The sequence below is a fragment of the Callospermophilus lateralis genome, chromosome 19 (genome assembly GCF_048772815.1).
Source record: "Callospermophilus lateralis isolate mCalLat2 chromosome 19, mCalLat2.hap1, whole genome shotgun sequence".
In the NCBI taxonomy this organism is placed as follows: Eukaryota; Metazoa; Chordata; class Mammalia; order Rodentia; family Sciuridae; genus Callospermophilus; species Callospermophilus lateralis.
Window position 1 is genome coordinate 21,429,445 of NC_135323.1, and position 12,741 is coordinate 21,442,185.

At 47.2% G+C, this 12,741-nt stretch overlaps 2 protein-coding genes across 5 annotated transcripts in view; both read left to right on the plus strand.

The window, feature by feature from the left end:
- Nucleotides 1-7,981, plus strand: part of Srcap (Snf2 related CREBBP activator protein) — a 34,318-nt gene extending 26,337 nt beyond the window's left edge. For 2 of the 3 annotated variants that reach the window (XM_076840739.2, XM_076840740.2), the window contains exons 28-34: nucleotides 904-1,073; nucleotides 1,223-1,419; nucleotides 1,512-1,626; nucleotides 1,833-1,952; nucleotides 4,275-4,469; nucleotides 4,622-4,705; nucleotides 4,803-7,981. In XM_076840739.2, coding sequence (XP_076696854.2) covers nucleotides 904-1,073; nucleotides 1,223-1,419; nucleotides 1,512-1,626; nucleotides 1,833-1,952; nucleotides 4,275-4,469; nucleotides 4,622-4,705; nucleotides 4,803-7,529 — 3,608 coding nt within the window. In that variant the 3' untranslated portion in view covers nucleotides 7,530-7,981. The remainder of the gene's footprint in view (nucleotides 1-903; nucleotides 1,074-1,222; nucleotides 1,420-1,511; nucleotides 1,627-1,832; nucleotides 1,953-4,274; nucleotides 4,470-4,621; nucleotides 4,706-4,802) is intronic. The other variant, XM_076840741.2, reaches the window with a different exon arrangement.
- Nucleotides 7,982-8,120: 139 nt separating this feature from the next.
- Nucleotides 8,121-11,901, plus strand: Tmem265 (transmembrane protein 265). Of its 2 annotated transcripts, XM_076840742.2 has the most exons (3): nucleotides 8,121-8,530; nucleotides 9,772-9,942; nucleotides 11,470-11,901. In XM_076840742.2, exons 2-3 carry the CDS (start codon nucleotides 9,775-9,777, stop codon nucleotides 11,629-11,631), a joined length of 330 nt encoding a protein of 109 aa, XP_076696857.1. In that variant the 5' UTR covers nucleotides 8,121-8,530; nucleotides 9,772-9,774; the 3' UTR covers nucleotides 11,632-11,901. The 2 variants fall into 2 exon arrangements, with proteins under 2 accessions (XP_076696857.1, XP_076696858.1); XM_076840743.2 differs by having other exon boundaries at nucleotides 8,121-9,942.
- Nucleotides 11,902-12,741: the final 840 nt, after the last annotated feature.

Here is a 12,741-nt window from a genome sequence, read left to right on the forward strand (position 1 = left end):
CCACAGTGTTTATCAGGTTCTATTCCAAAAAAAATGGCTGTTGAACCATAGTGATTAGTTTCTGCCATAAATCTGGAGATATTTTTATAAGAACGTATTTGGAGGTTTCCTTTATCTTAGAATGTAAGAAAAAGAGAATTTTTATTCGTATATGTGCAATAAATGTTTTTTGGGAGGGTGGTGGAGTACCAGGGATTGAACTTGGGTGCTTAACCACTGAGCCACATCCCCAGTCTTTTTTATTTATTTTTTTTAACTTTTGAAAAAAAAATGTTATTGGGCTTGGGTTGTAGCTCAGTGGTAGAGTGCTCTATCTAGCACATGTGAGGCCCTGGGTTCAATCCTCAGCACCACATTAAAAAATAGGTATTAAGTTTTTTTTTTTTTTTTTTGAGACAGGGTCTCACTAAGTTGCCTAGGGCCTTGTTAAGTTGTCCAGGCTGGCTTTGACCTTGTGATCCTCTTGCCTTAGCCTTGAGCTGCTGATATTACAGGCATGTGCCACCGTGCCCAGCTCAATAAATATTTTCCTAAACACATTTTAAACATTTGAAACCAGAGTGATGAATTGAAGGCCTTTGTTAAAAGTGGTAAAACTGGCCAGGTGCAATGACACATGCTTGTAATCCCAGCACCTTGGGAGGCTGAGGCAGGAGGATCGGGGAGTTCAAAGCCAGCTTTAGCAACTTAGCAAGGCCTTGAGCAACTCAGCAAGACCCTGCCTCTAAATATTAAAAAAGGCCTGGGAATATGGCTGAATAGTTGGTAGCTTAGTGCCTCCTCCTGAGCTGGTGACATATGCCACCATACCTGGCTACCCTTGATTACCTCTTAACCACAGCCTTGAGTATTCTGCCATTCCAGCTTGTAGCTAGTTCCTTGTACCCCTTCATATTTCTTCAGGAAAGTTGCAAACCTTGGCAGCACTGTTGCGGCAGCTCAAGGCAGAGGGCCACCGGGTACTCATCTTCACCCAGATGACCCGAATGCTGGATGTTTTAGAGCAGTTTCTCACCTACCATGGCCACCTCTACTTGCGTCTGGATGGGTCTACTAGAGTTGAACAGAGACAGGTAACCCAGGCATCTGTAGTCGTTTAGAGGCTCTTCAGCATCTGTCTCTTTTTCCTAAGCCTTGGGCTTCTAGAAGGGGCCCTCCTAAACCTTAGAGATTTTGGGGGAGATAAGTTTCCCAATATCATCTTTTTCTCCTTTCCCTCTAGGCCTTGATGGAACGGTTCAATGCAGACAAACGCATATTCTGCTTCATCCTTTCGACTCGAAGTGGGGGTGTGGGCGTGAACCTGACAGGAGCAGACACTGTTGTTTTTTATGACAGCGACTGGAATCCCACCATGGATGCTCAGGCCCAGGATCGTTGTCATCGGATTGGCCAGACTCGAGATGTCCACATCTATAGGTATTACCTAGTCTTCTCTTACTTTACTTTTTTTTCTGAGAGGGGGTTACTTTGATATGTTTGGCTGTTTATACCTGGCCTCCATCTCCTAGACTTATCAGTGAACGGACAGTGGAAGAAAACATCCTAAAAAAGGCAAATCAGAAGAGAATGTTGGGAGACATGGCCATTGAGGGAGGCAACTTCACAACAGCCTATTTTAAACAGGTACAAAGTAAGATCTTTAGGCATAAGCAGAAGAAATTGCTCTGCCAGTAGGAACTCCTCCTGCTTATTAAAGAGTTGCTGCTTTGGTCTTCACAGACTACTTTTCACCTAGTGGCACCTCTGATATTTTGGGGAGCTATCAGCCTCACAGTTGTAGACCTAGGACTAGCATTCTATTGGCTGACACTTTTCCTTCTGTCCAATAGCAGACCATCCGAGAGCTGTTTGATATGCCTCTAGAGGAGCCATCTGGCTCATCTGTATCCTCTGCCCCCGAGGAGGAAGAGGAGACTGTGGCCAGCAAGCAAACCCATATTCTGGAGCAGGTGAAAAAAGAGTGGGCAATCCTAAAATAGAGCTATGGCTTGAAGTATAACTTGTCTTTTATAAGTATATTGACTTTGGGGGAAAGAATTGTTTCTGTTGCTTTCCAGACTATAGTCAGCCTTTGATAGTTTTAAGTTAATTAAGTTCACATTATCTAAGGAAAAAAAAAACAGGATTTATAGTTCTAAGTCCTAGGTTTGTGTTCCAGCAATGCTGTCACTTTTTTTATTTTTGAAATAGGAGTCTTGCTGTGTTTCCCAAGCTGTTCTTAACTTTGGGCTCAAGCTATCTTCCTGCTTCAATGGTAGTGCTTCTTAATTGCATTTATTAAGCCAAATCACAAATTACTCTTTTGAGCCTTACTTTCTACCTAGTGTGAATGGGAAGGAAATAGTAACTTTTAGGATTAAGTGATATAGTGCATGTAAGAAGTACCTTGTATATGATGTGAAACTCTGTTTTCTAAGCATTGAAGCATAACAGAGTCTCTTAGAAAGGTTTTTTTGTTTTTAAATAAAATTCTTATCTGGCTGGGTGTGGCAACGCACACCTATAATCCCTGTGGCTCTGGAGGCTGAGGTCTGAGGATCATGAGTTCAAAGGCAGCCTCAGCAAAAGCGAAGTTTAGTGCAAAATAGGACTGGGGATGTGGCTGGTGGTTAAGTGCCCCTGAGTTCAATCCCTGGTACCCAAAAAAGGAAAAAAAAAATAGTATAGAGCACTATACCATTGGACTACATCCCCGACCCTACCTCCTTTTTTAAAAAAATGTATTTTTAGTTACCAATGGATTTTTTTTTTTTATGTATTTTTATGTGGTACTGAGAATCGAACCCAGTGGCTCACACATGCTAGGCAAATGCTCTACCACTGAGCCCCATCCCCAACCCTTTTTTTTTTTTTATTTTGAAACAGGTTTACACTAAGTTGCCAGGCTGGTATCAAGCTTCTGATCCTCCTGTCTTAGCTTCCTGAGTATCTGGAATTAATAAGTGTGCACCATTGCATGTGGCTGGGAAGGCTTTTGAGGGCTAGGGATGTAGCTCATTGGTAGAGTACATGGCCTAGCTGTGGGTTCAGTCCCCAGCACTGCCAAAATTTAAAAATTATTCCTGGGCCCTAACTCAAAATTTACTAAATTGAAAACTTAGCGATGTTGCATCTGAGCATTTTAGTTTTTCAAAGCTCTCCAGATGTAGATAAGTATTTAAAGAATTACAGATATAAAACATCATGGAGGTGTTTTTTCCCTACCAAGTGTCTTCCCTTCATTGCTGGCTATGCTCTGGGCTCATTCTCTCAGAGGTTTTTGGAGTGGTTACCTTAGATATTCATTGCAAGGAAAGATATGCTTAGTATATTGTCCTGACGCATCCCAGTGCAAAAAAAAAAAAAAAAAATGAGTTTGGCCAGGCATGGTGGCATGTGCCTGTAATCTTAATGGCTACAGGGACTGAAGCAGAGGGTTCAGCCTGGACAATTTAGTGAGACTCTGTCTTAAAATTTTAAAAAGGAGCCAGGCCCAGTGGTGCATGCCTGTAATCCCAACAGCTCCAGAGTCTAAAGCAGGAGGATCATGAGTTCAAAGCCATCCTTTGCAATGGGGAGGCATTAAGCAACTCAGTGAGACCCTGTCTCTAAATAAAAAAAAATAGGGCTAGGGATGTGGCTCAGTGGTCAAGTGCCCGAATTCAATCCCTGGTACCAAAAAAAGAAAAAAGGCTGGCTGTTCAATCCCAGTACCCCTCCACATACACACACATAAAGTGCTGTTCAAGCCAGGCACGGTGGTGCACACCAGTAATCCCAGTGGCTCACAAGGCTGAGGCAGGAAGATCACAAGTTCAAAGCCAGCTTCAGCAATTTAGTGAGGCCCTAAGCAATCCAGTAAGATTCTGTCTCTGAACGAAATATAGAAAAAGGCTGGAGATGTGTGGCTCAATGGTTAAGTGACCCTGGGTTCAATCCCTAGTATCAAAGGGGGGGGAAAAATGCTGTATAGATCTTTCTGTGACTACTTGTTTGTCTGTCTTTGATTAGGCAACTTTGAAGCTGACACCTAAGGAAACAAAGTAGAGTTAAGAGTCTCTCCAAAATAGTTGTTTTCCCTAGTGGGAGAGCTAGTAAAATCTATTCCATCTTAAATGAACCATTGAGTTGCTTTGGTAACTCTTGTGGTCCTAGATGGTTGAATTCTTTTGTGAACATTGTTTTGTGTAAACCTGGCCTTAGATTTTTTGCCACAATTAATTCCTAGGGTGTAAGCTTCTTTAAGTCTTAATGTTTTTTATTTTTATTTTTCCTCTGTACACTCTTTAAAGGCATTGTGTCGGGCTGAGGATGAAGAGGATATCCGTGCTGCCACCCAGGCCAAGGCTGAACAAGTGGCTGAACTTGCAGAATTTAATGAGAATGATGGTTTTCTTGCTGGTGAGGGAGAGGAGGCTGGTCGGCCTGGGGCTGAGGATGAGGAGATGTCCAGGGCTGAGCAGGAGATTGCTGCCCTTGTAGAACAGGTCAGTGTTGAACAGACCCATTAGTTCTTGCCTTCATCCTTCGTAACTTTCCCCCCTGGACTCAGGACCCTTTTATCTGTCTTCCCTGAAGATAATAGACAAGGGTGCAAGAGCCCAGGTCCTATGTTCATCACTTCTGCTCTTCCCTGCAGCTGACCCCCATTGAGCGTTATGCCATGAAATTTCTGGAGGCCTCACTTGAGGAAGTGAGCCGAGAGGAGCTTAAGCAGGCAGAAGTAAGTATCTCTGGGGGCTGAGACTTCCTGCTGATTTCTATATATTCCTTGCTCTGCTTGCCTTCTGCTGACCCCCCTTGGGTTCTGTTGTTCGTAGGAACAAGTGGAAGCTGCCCGCAAAGACCTGGACCAAGCCAAGGAAGAGGTGTTTCGCCTACCCCAAGAAGAGGAGGAGGGGCCAGGGGCTGGGGATGAGATTTCCTGTGGGACTGGTGGAGGCAGCCACCGGCGCAGTAAGAAGGTCAAGGCCCCTGAGAGGCCAGGGACTCGTGTCAGTGAGCGTCTTCGAGGAGCTCGGGCTGAAACTCAAGGGGCAAACCACACTCCTATCACATCCACCCATCATACCCGCAATACCTCCACACCCCCCCGCTGCAGCCCTGCCAGGGAGCGAGTTCCCAGGCCAGCACCTAGGCCTCGACCTGCTCCAGCTTCAGCTCCTGCTGCAATTCCTGCCCCAGTCCCTGCCCCAGTCCCTGCCCCAGTCCCTGCCCCAGTCCCTGTCCCAGTCCCTGTCCCAGTACCCATTTCAGCCCCTAATCCAATAGCCATTCTTCCTGTCCATATCATGCCTTCTCCCCCAACTCCTCCACAGATTCCTCCCTCTTGTTCCCCTGCCTGTACCCCTCCTCCTGCTTGCACCTCTCCACCACCTCATACCCCACCACCCATCCAAACCTCTCTCTTAACTCCTTCCTCTCCTCTCCTGCTTGGTTCACCTTCTGTGCCCATCTCTTCCCCGGTCACCAACCTCTCTTTGGGCTTGGGGCCTGAGGCAGAACTCCGTGTACAAGCATTAGCATCTACGGAGTCCCTGGAGCTGGCTGGCATGACCAGTTCTGAGACCTCCCCGCTTCCTCTTGTACCCCCTAAGGATCTGTTGCCAGTTTCTGTTGAGATCATGCCCGTATCTGAGAAGAACCTTCCTCTCATCCCTTCTGCACCTAGCCCAACCTTGGAGGCTGACGGCATCCCCAATGGTCAAGAGCAGGGGGTACCATCTTCTGCTGAGGGGACCATCCTTACAGTGCTGCCTGATGGTGAGGAGTTGCCCTCGGGTCTGAGAGAGAGCAATGGGCTGGAGCTCCCACCTTCAGCAACATCTGATGAGCCACTTCAGGAGCCACTGGAGGCTGACAGGAACTTGGAAGAGCTGGTAGAAGAAGTTCAGACCCCAACCTCAAGCCCAGAGAAGCCACAAGAACTTGCTGCACCTGAGGTCACAGCCCCATCAGCCTCATCTTCAGCCACCTCCTCTCCTGAGGGTCCTTCACCTGCCCGGCCCCCTCGTCGTCGCACCAGTGCTGATGTAGAAATTAGGGGTCAGGGGGCTGGTCGTTCAGGGCAACCTCCAGGCCCCAAAGTGCTTCGCAAGCTGCCAGGACGGCTAATAACTGTGGTGGAAGAAAAGGAACTTGTGAGGCGAAGGCGACAGCAGCGGGGAACTGCCAGCACCCTAATACCTGGGGTCTCTGAGACTAGTGCCAGCCCAGGAAGCCCATCTACTCGCAGCTTGTCAGGGCCAGAATCCTCGCCTCCCACCAGTGGACCCTGTGAAGCTGCTCCCTCATCCTCACTGCCTACACCAACCCAGCCACCCTTCATAGCTCGTCGTCACATTGAGCTGGGAATGACTCGTGGGGGCAGCCCAGAGAATGGAGAAGGGGCACTGCTTGCTATCACTCCACCTGCTGTGAAACGTCGGAGGGGAAGGCCCCCCAAGAAGAACAGGTCTCCAGCAGATGCCGGGAGAGGGGTGGAGGAGGCACCCTCATCCACCTCTAAGGGAACAACCAATGGGGCTGACCCAGTTCCTGGAGCTGAGACCCTAATTGTTGCAGAGCCTGTCTTGGAGCCTCAGCTTATTCCTGGGCCCCAGCCTCTTGGACCCCCACCAATTCACAGACCAGAGCCCATCATCCTGTCACCTGTGGAGAAAAGAAGGCGTGGGCGGCCCCCTAAGGCACGGGATTTGCCCATCCCTGGGACGATGTCCTCTCCAGGGGATGGCAATTTAGAGAGCCGGACACAGCCACTCCCACTACCACCACCATTGCCACCACCCCTACCACTTTTATCCTGTCCCACTGCTACTGTCGCCAACACTGTCACCACCGTCACCATTTCAACATCCCCACCCAAGCGAAAGCGGGGCCGACCTCCCAAGAATCCACCATCACCTCGGCCCAGCCAACTTCCTGTTTTGGACCGTGACAGCTCTTCTGTCCTTGAGAGCTGTGGATTGGGGAGGCGTCGGCAAGCCCAGGGCCTCGGGGAGAGTGAGGGTAGTTCTTCTGATGAGGATGGAAGCCGCCCCCTTACCCGCCTGGCCCGCCTGCGGCTGGAAGCTGAGGGAACGCGGGGACGGAAAAGTGAAGGGTCCATGGTAGTGGCTGTAATTCAGGATGACCTGGATTTAGTAGATAGTGGGCCAGGCGGATTAGAATTGACACCTCCTGTGGTATCATTAGCCCCAAAACTGCGCTCAACCCGGCTGCGTCCAGGGTCTCTAGTTCCCCCACTAGAGACTGAGAAGGTGCCTCGCAAACGGGCGGGGGCCCCAATTGGTGGGGGTCCTGGGCTGGCAAAGCGGAGCCGTCTACAGCCTCCAAGTCCCCTGGGGCCTGAGGGTTCAGTAGAGGAGTCTGAGGCTGAAGCCTCAGGTGAGGAGGAAGAAGGGGATGGGACCCCACGGCGCCGGCCTGGCCCCCGCAGGCTTGTTGGGACCACCAACCAAGGGGACCAGCGCATCTTGCGCAGCAGTGCCCCTCCCCACCTGTCTGGCCCTACCATTAGTCACAGAGGCCGAAAGGCCAAGACGTGAGTGGGCTGCCCTTCCACCTAGGCTTTCCACCATGGCTGCTCTCCCTCCATGACCAGGCCTGACTCTGTTAACCACTACTTGAAGTCTTTTGAGGGGGAAAGCCTCCAGGGAGATGTAAGGGCCTTCTCCCTTCTTTCCACCAAAGTAGGGGGTAGGCAACTGGTTGTCATGGAAATGGGGCTCATCACAATCCCCCTTCCCTTCCACCCCACATGGCTGGGCAGTGTTAAGGGTGGCAAGATAGTCTGTCCCCACCCCCTTGTACTTGATTCCCCAGCTATCTTCACAGCCCCACACCCTTAGGGGAAGGGGGATGGGGCTTCTCTACAATGAGTTTTTTTTTTCTTTTTTTTTTCTTTTTTTTTTTTTTTTTTTAAGAAGAAAAAATAATAAACTTAGTTTCTGTACGAGCATCCGCGTAAGGAGGCTTCTGATTTTCTGGTCTGGTGGAGGGTTGGGTGGGAACTTGGGCATCATTTTTTCTACTCTTGCTCTTGGGAAGACCCTCATATTTAACTGATCTCTAAACCAGGATTGTATACCTTTGAGGCAGAAAACACCCTCAAGAGGAGGAAAGATAAGCAAATCTGATTTGGCAGGGTGTGTTTCCAAAAATATCTCAGTTTAAGTCACTCAGACATACTTCCTCTCTCCTCTCCCTTCTGTCCCCTTGGCTCTTGGCCTTTCCCTCCGCTTTCTCCAATGCCTCACCTTTTCCCTTCTTTTAACCCTCTTGCTTAGGTGCTTCCTTTCCTTTCACTTAAAAGCAGGTATCCTACTTCCACTTGCTTCACCCCTGGCCCTCCCCTCCTCTCCTCCTAGCCAAACTGGTTTGAGTCAGCCACACCCCCTTCCCAGCTCCTGGGGCTATTCAGATGGTGGCTGGCCACCCTACCCCACCCCTGGGCTTGGCTTGGAGCCCTGAGTCAGCTCTACCGCCCAAGCCAAATCAAACCTGAGGCAGGAGCCGAAACTCACAGTCCCTCAAGACTTATAGCCAGGTAAGAGCCCCTGTTCATGTTTACATTTCTGATCTGGACACCTTGGCCCCTTGGGTTCTTCTCCCGCTGCTGACTTGGCATCTGTGTTTTCCTCATCTGACTTTTCTTTAGTACCTATTCCCCTGCAGCTTTGTGACATATCATTTTATTGCTCTCTACTTGTCTTGGCTTTTTCACCCTTTTGTCTTGTTACTATGTGGAACTACAGGTGGTTTCATTTTGTCCCATCTAAAGGGGAATGATTGAACATTAGGGTGGAAAAGTGGTTGATGCTTGAGCTTTGAGGGCCTGAGAAATAGGGAGGTGAGAAATGAGTAAGTAGGTCATCATTATGCAGGTTTCTGTATGGATAATGAGGTCATTTGGACTCTGTTAATCTGATTGTGTTGTGTGGTTTGGGTTAAAATGGAGAGAGGAGGTGGCAAGGAGGCATAGAAAAGGAGGCCCCAATTTGGGGGAATAAGGTTTTATCAGTTTCTTCAGCTGTGTGTGTGGGGGGGAATGTGAATTTTTCCTTTTCCATCCCCAGATGTGAGGTGGTATTTGTTTTGTTTTGCTTTGTTTTTTGGTACTGGGGATTGGACTAGGGCACAGCACATGCTAAGTAAGCATGCCACCACTGAGCTGCATCCCCAGACCACCCCCCACCCCTCTTTTTCAGTCTTTTTATTTTGAGACAGAATCTGATTTTCCCAGACTGCCTCAAATTTGTGATCCTCTTGTCCCAGTCTCTGGAATAACTAGGATTACAGTGTGTATGACCAGAACCAGCCAGAATTTTTTTTTCATGTGAAATTGCAGCTTGCTTGAAGTGGAGTACAGAGCTTAGGGTCCTGCTCTCTGGTTCCTCAATACTCAGAGGCAGCCTCTGGGGAACTTCAGGTGACTTTAGAACCCTTTGAAGTACAGTTTTAAATCACTTAGCCTTAAGCTTTCAAGATTTTGTTTCTTCTGCTTCTAGGTATGCATTTGTCATTTTGCTTCTCCCCACTTGTCAAAACACTAATATGTTCACACTTGATTGCCTTCAGAGACTTAGAATCTTAAGCTGAAGGAAAAGGATTCTAGCCACACATTTACTCTCCTATTCTGAGTCACTAGAGGAATTTCCCAGTAGGACAGCATTCCTGAGAGTTGGGCTAGGCCATGAGGACAGCATTCTCTGAGGGGTGGAGTCAGAGCAAGCCAGGCCAGGAGCTCATGTGTTGGGCTTACAAGTACCTTGACTGTATCGCCCACAGGTGATGGAGGACGAGGAGAAGGCAGTGGAGATCATGGTGAGCAACACGGGAGCTGCTCATTCTCCATCCCCCATCCGCTGCTGCTGGCTCCGCCTCCGCTACTTGGCAGCTACTAGCATTATCTGTGGCTGCTCTTGCCTGGGAGTCATGGCTCTTGTGTTTGCCATCAAGGTGAGGAAAGCAATTCCTATGGGAGCAGGGGAGTGGGTATAAGGCAATGGTTTTGTGTATTTGACCTGTCTGTATTGGCTGAACAGTTACTAAATATCTAATGGTACTTGGGTTTGGGTTAGTGCCAGAATAAGATATGGTTCCTGTTGTCAAAGGACCCATAGTCTAATGAAAAGATGGCAGTGAAAATGGATAATTATTAATAGAATTTAGTTCATCAGTATTGTAATAGAGGAAGCACAGGATATTCTGGGAGCCAGAAGGGGTCTGTGTTTTTGTGTGTCTGTGTCTGTGTCAGAGTAGGTAAGGCTGCCTAGGGGATGTGATAGGAAAGTAACCCTAAAGGATGAGTGGTTAAGAATGAAAGGTCACTCCAGGTAAAGGCAGTAGTGTGTACAAAGGCCTGGACTGTTTGTTCGGCATGGCAGATCCAGTGAGGAATAGTGAGAGAGGAAGCCAGAGGATCCACATTCCTGGGGGCCTCAGATTCTATGTTTAAGAATTTCGACTTTATTTTGAAAGTACTGGGGAGCCATTTAAAGATTTTTGCAGAGGAGAGTGGCTTGGTAATATTTGTGTTTCAGAAAAATCGGTTCTCAAGGCCTGTGTAGTGGATAAATTGAAATGGGCAAGACTAGGGTCAGCTGAGCAATAATGAGAGCAATCTATAGGAGTCTGGAAGAAACAATGGGGTCTTTGAGAGGGCCTCACCTGCAGATGTACCATGTACCATTTGTTTTTTCTTTTTTTTTTTTTTTTTTTTTTTTTTTTGCAGTGCTGGGGATTGAACTTGGGGTCTTATATGTCCTAGGCAATGGTCTACCATTGAGCTACACTTATAGACCATACATGTACCTTTTGAAAGGCTACTACTCAGGCTAAATATCATGCTGGAATATTCTCATCCCTAAATGTATTTTAACACTCACTATTTTTATTACCATAAGAATTTCTGACTTTCATTAGAGCAAATTTATGAAAATGATTCTTAATGGTGAAAATGATGATGCCTACTGGGCTATGAGAATGGAATTTGACTGGACATGAGTAAAAAGTCAAGAATTCCAAATTCTGAATGAATCTGAGATGAATAGAAAATAAGGAATGAAAGGATTAAAAAAGTGCTTTTCCTGGCAGGTGCAGAGGCTCACACCTATAATCTCAGCTACTCTGGAGGCTGAGGCAAGAGGATCGAAAGTTTGAGGCTAGCCTTGGCAATTTAAGACCCTGTCTTGAAATTTATAAAAGTACTGGTGATGTATCTCAGTGGTAAAGCACCCCTAGGTTCAATCCCCAGTACCAAAAAAAAAAAAGTGCTTTTTCCATGTGTGATTTAGAGAGCTAACAATGGCCACCTTGAAAAGATGGGTACCCTATTTTGTAGATTAGGCATGAGAAAAACTGAAAAGGAAGGTGAAATATTTGGGTGTGAGGCTTTGAGCTATTATGAAGGGGGAGTGGAATGGGGCAATGGGCCATTTTGGGCAGAAACAGGGGGAGAACCTAACCAAGAACCTGCCCCCACAGGCAGAAGAGCGGCATAAGGCAGGCCGGTCCGAGGAGGCAGTACACTGGGGGGCCCGGGCCCGGAGGCTCATCCTGGCCAGCTTTGCTGTCTGGCTTGCTGTCCTTATTCTGGCCCCCCTGCTGCTATGGCTGCTCTCCTACGCCATCGCTCAGGCTGAGTGACCCTGGGTGGCCTCTGCTAAGAGTCAGCTGAGACCTGGATCCAACAGTTTGGTGACAGCAGTGGTCCTTCCTGGCAGGAAGGATGGTGTCTCTCCCAAGGGCCTTTGGAAGAGCTCTTTTAGTCCTTTATAAAAGGAGAGCAGCAGCTGAGACTGATGAAGGGAGGTCAGCCTGCTCTGTTCTTTCAGTGCCCTCCACCTTCTATCTCCCTACCCTGCTCCATCCCAGGGCCTCTACCCAGAAGAGGGGTTGAAGACCAGGCCTGATTTTATTAGAATTTGTTTTGTAATAAAAATCTTTTTTGGTGGTAAAATGTTCCTGTCTAATTGTTCTTTCTCTGCTTTCCCTTGGGCCATTGTTGAGAGCCAAACTGGACATCTGACTAATGGCAGAAGGCTGCATATTGCCTCTGGCCTACCTAGGAGCTCCAAGAGAAGGAAATTATTTTTTTCTTCAGAAGTTTCCCTTAGTGGAAAAACCTCCGATTCTCCCTATACATAAGCAGATACCCTGAGGCCAGAGAGGAAGGGTAGTAGCAGCAGCTACTATTTATTTATAGAGTACTTAGTGCTGGGCTGTGTTCTAAGCACTTTGTATTTCTTCTTCAGTCCTCAGAATGACTGAATAGCAGGTACCATCATTTTGATTTTATAGTTGAGCATATAGGCACATACTTGCCCAAGGTCACTCAGTCAGTAAATGGCAGAGCTGCGATTGAACCCAGACAGTTTGAATCCAGAGCTGAGGAATGAAAGGGATGGATGACAGTCACAACAACCCTGTGTATTATTATAATGAGCTTTCATATCCTTTATATTGGACTTCATGAAAATAAGCATTTTTCAAAGTTGTGAAATATTTCACACAGGAAAGTAACAAAATACACAGCTCAAATTAACATAAAGCAAATATCTGAATAACCACTATTTAGTCAAGAAACTGATCATTGTCAGCACTCCACAAAATCTTTTCTATCCCTCTCAATCACTACTTCTTCCTTTCTTTTCATAGGTAACTACCATTCTGCATTCAGTGTAGTTAATTTGGCCATGTTTGAACTTAATATAGATGGAATCATATATATATATATATATATATATATATATATAT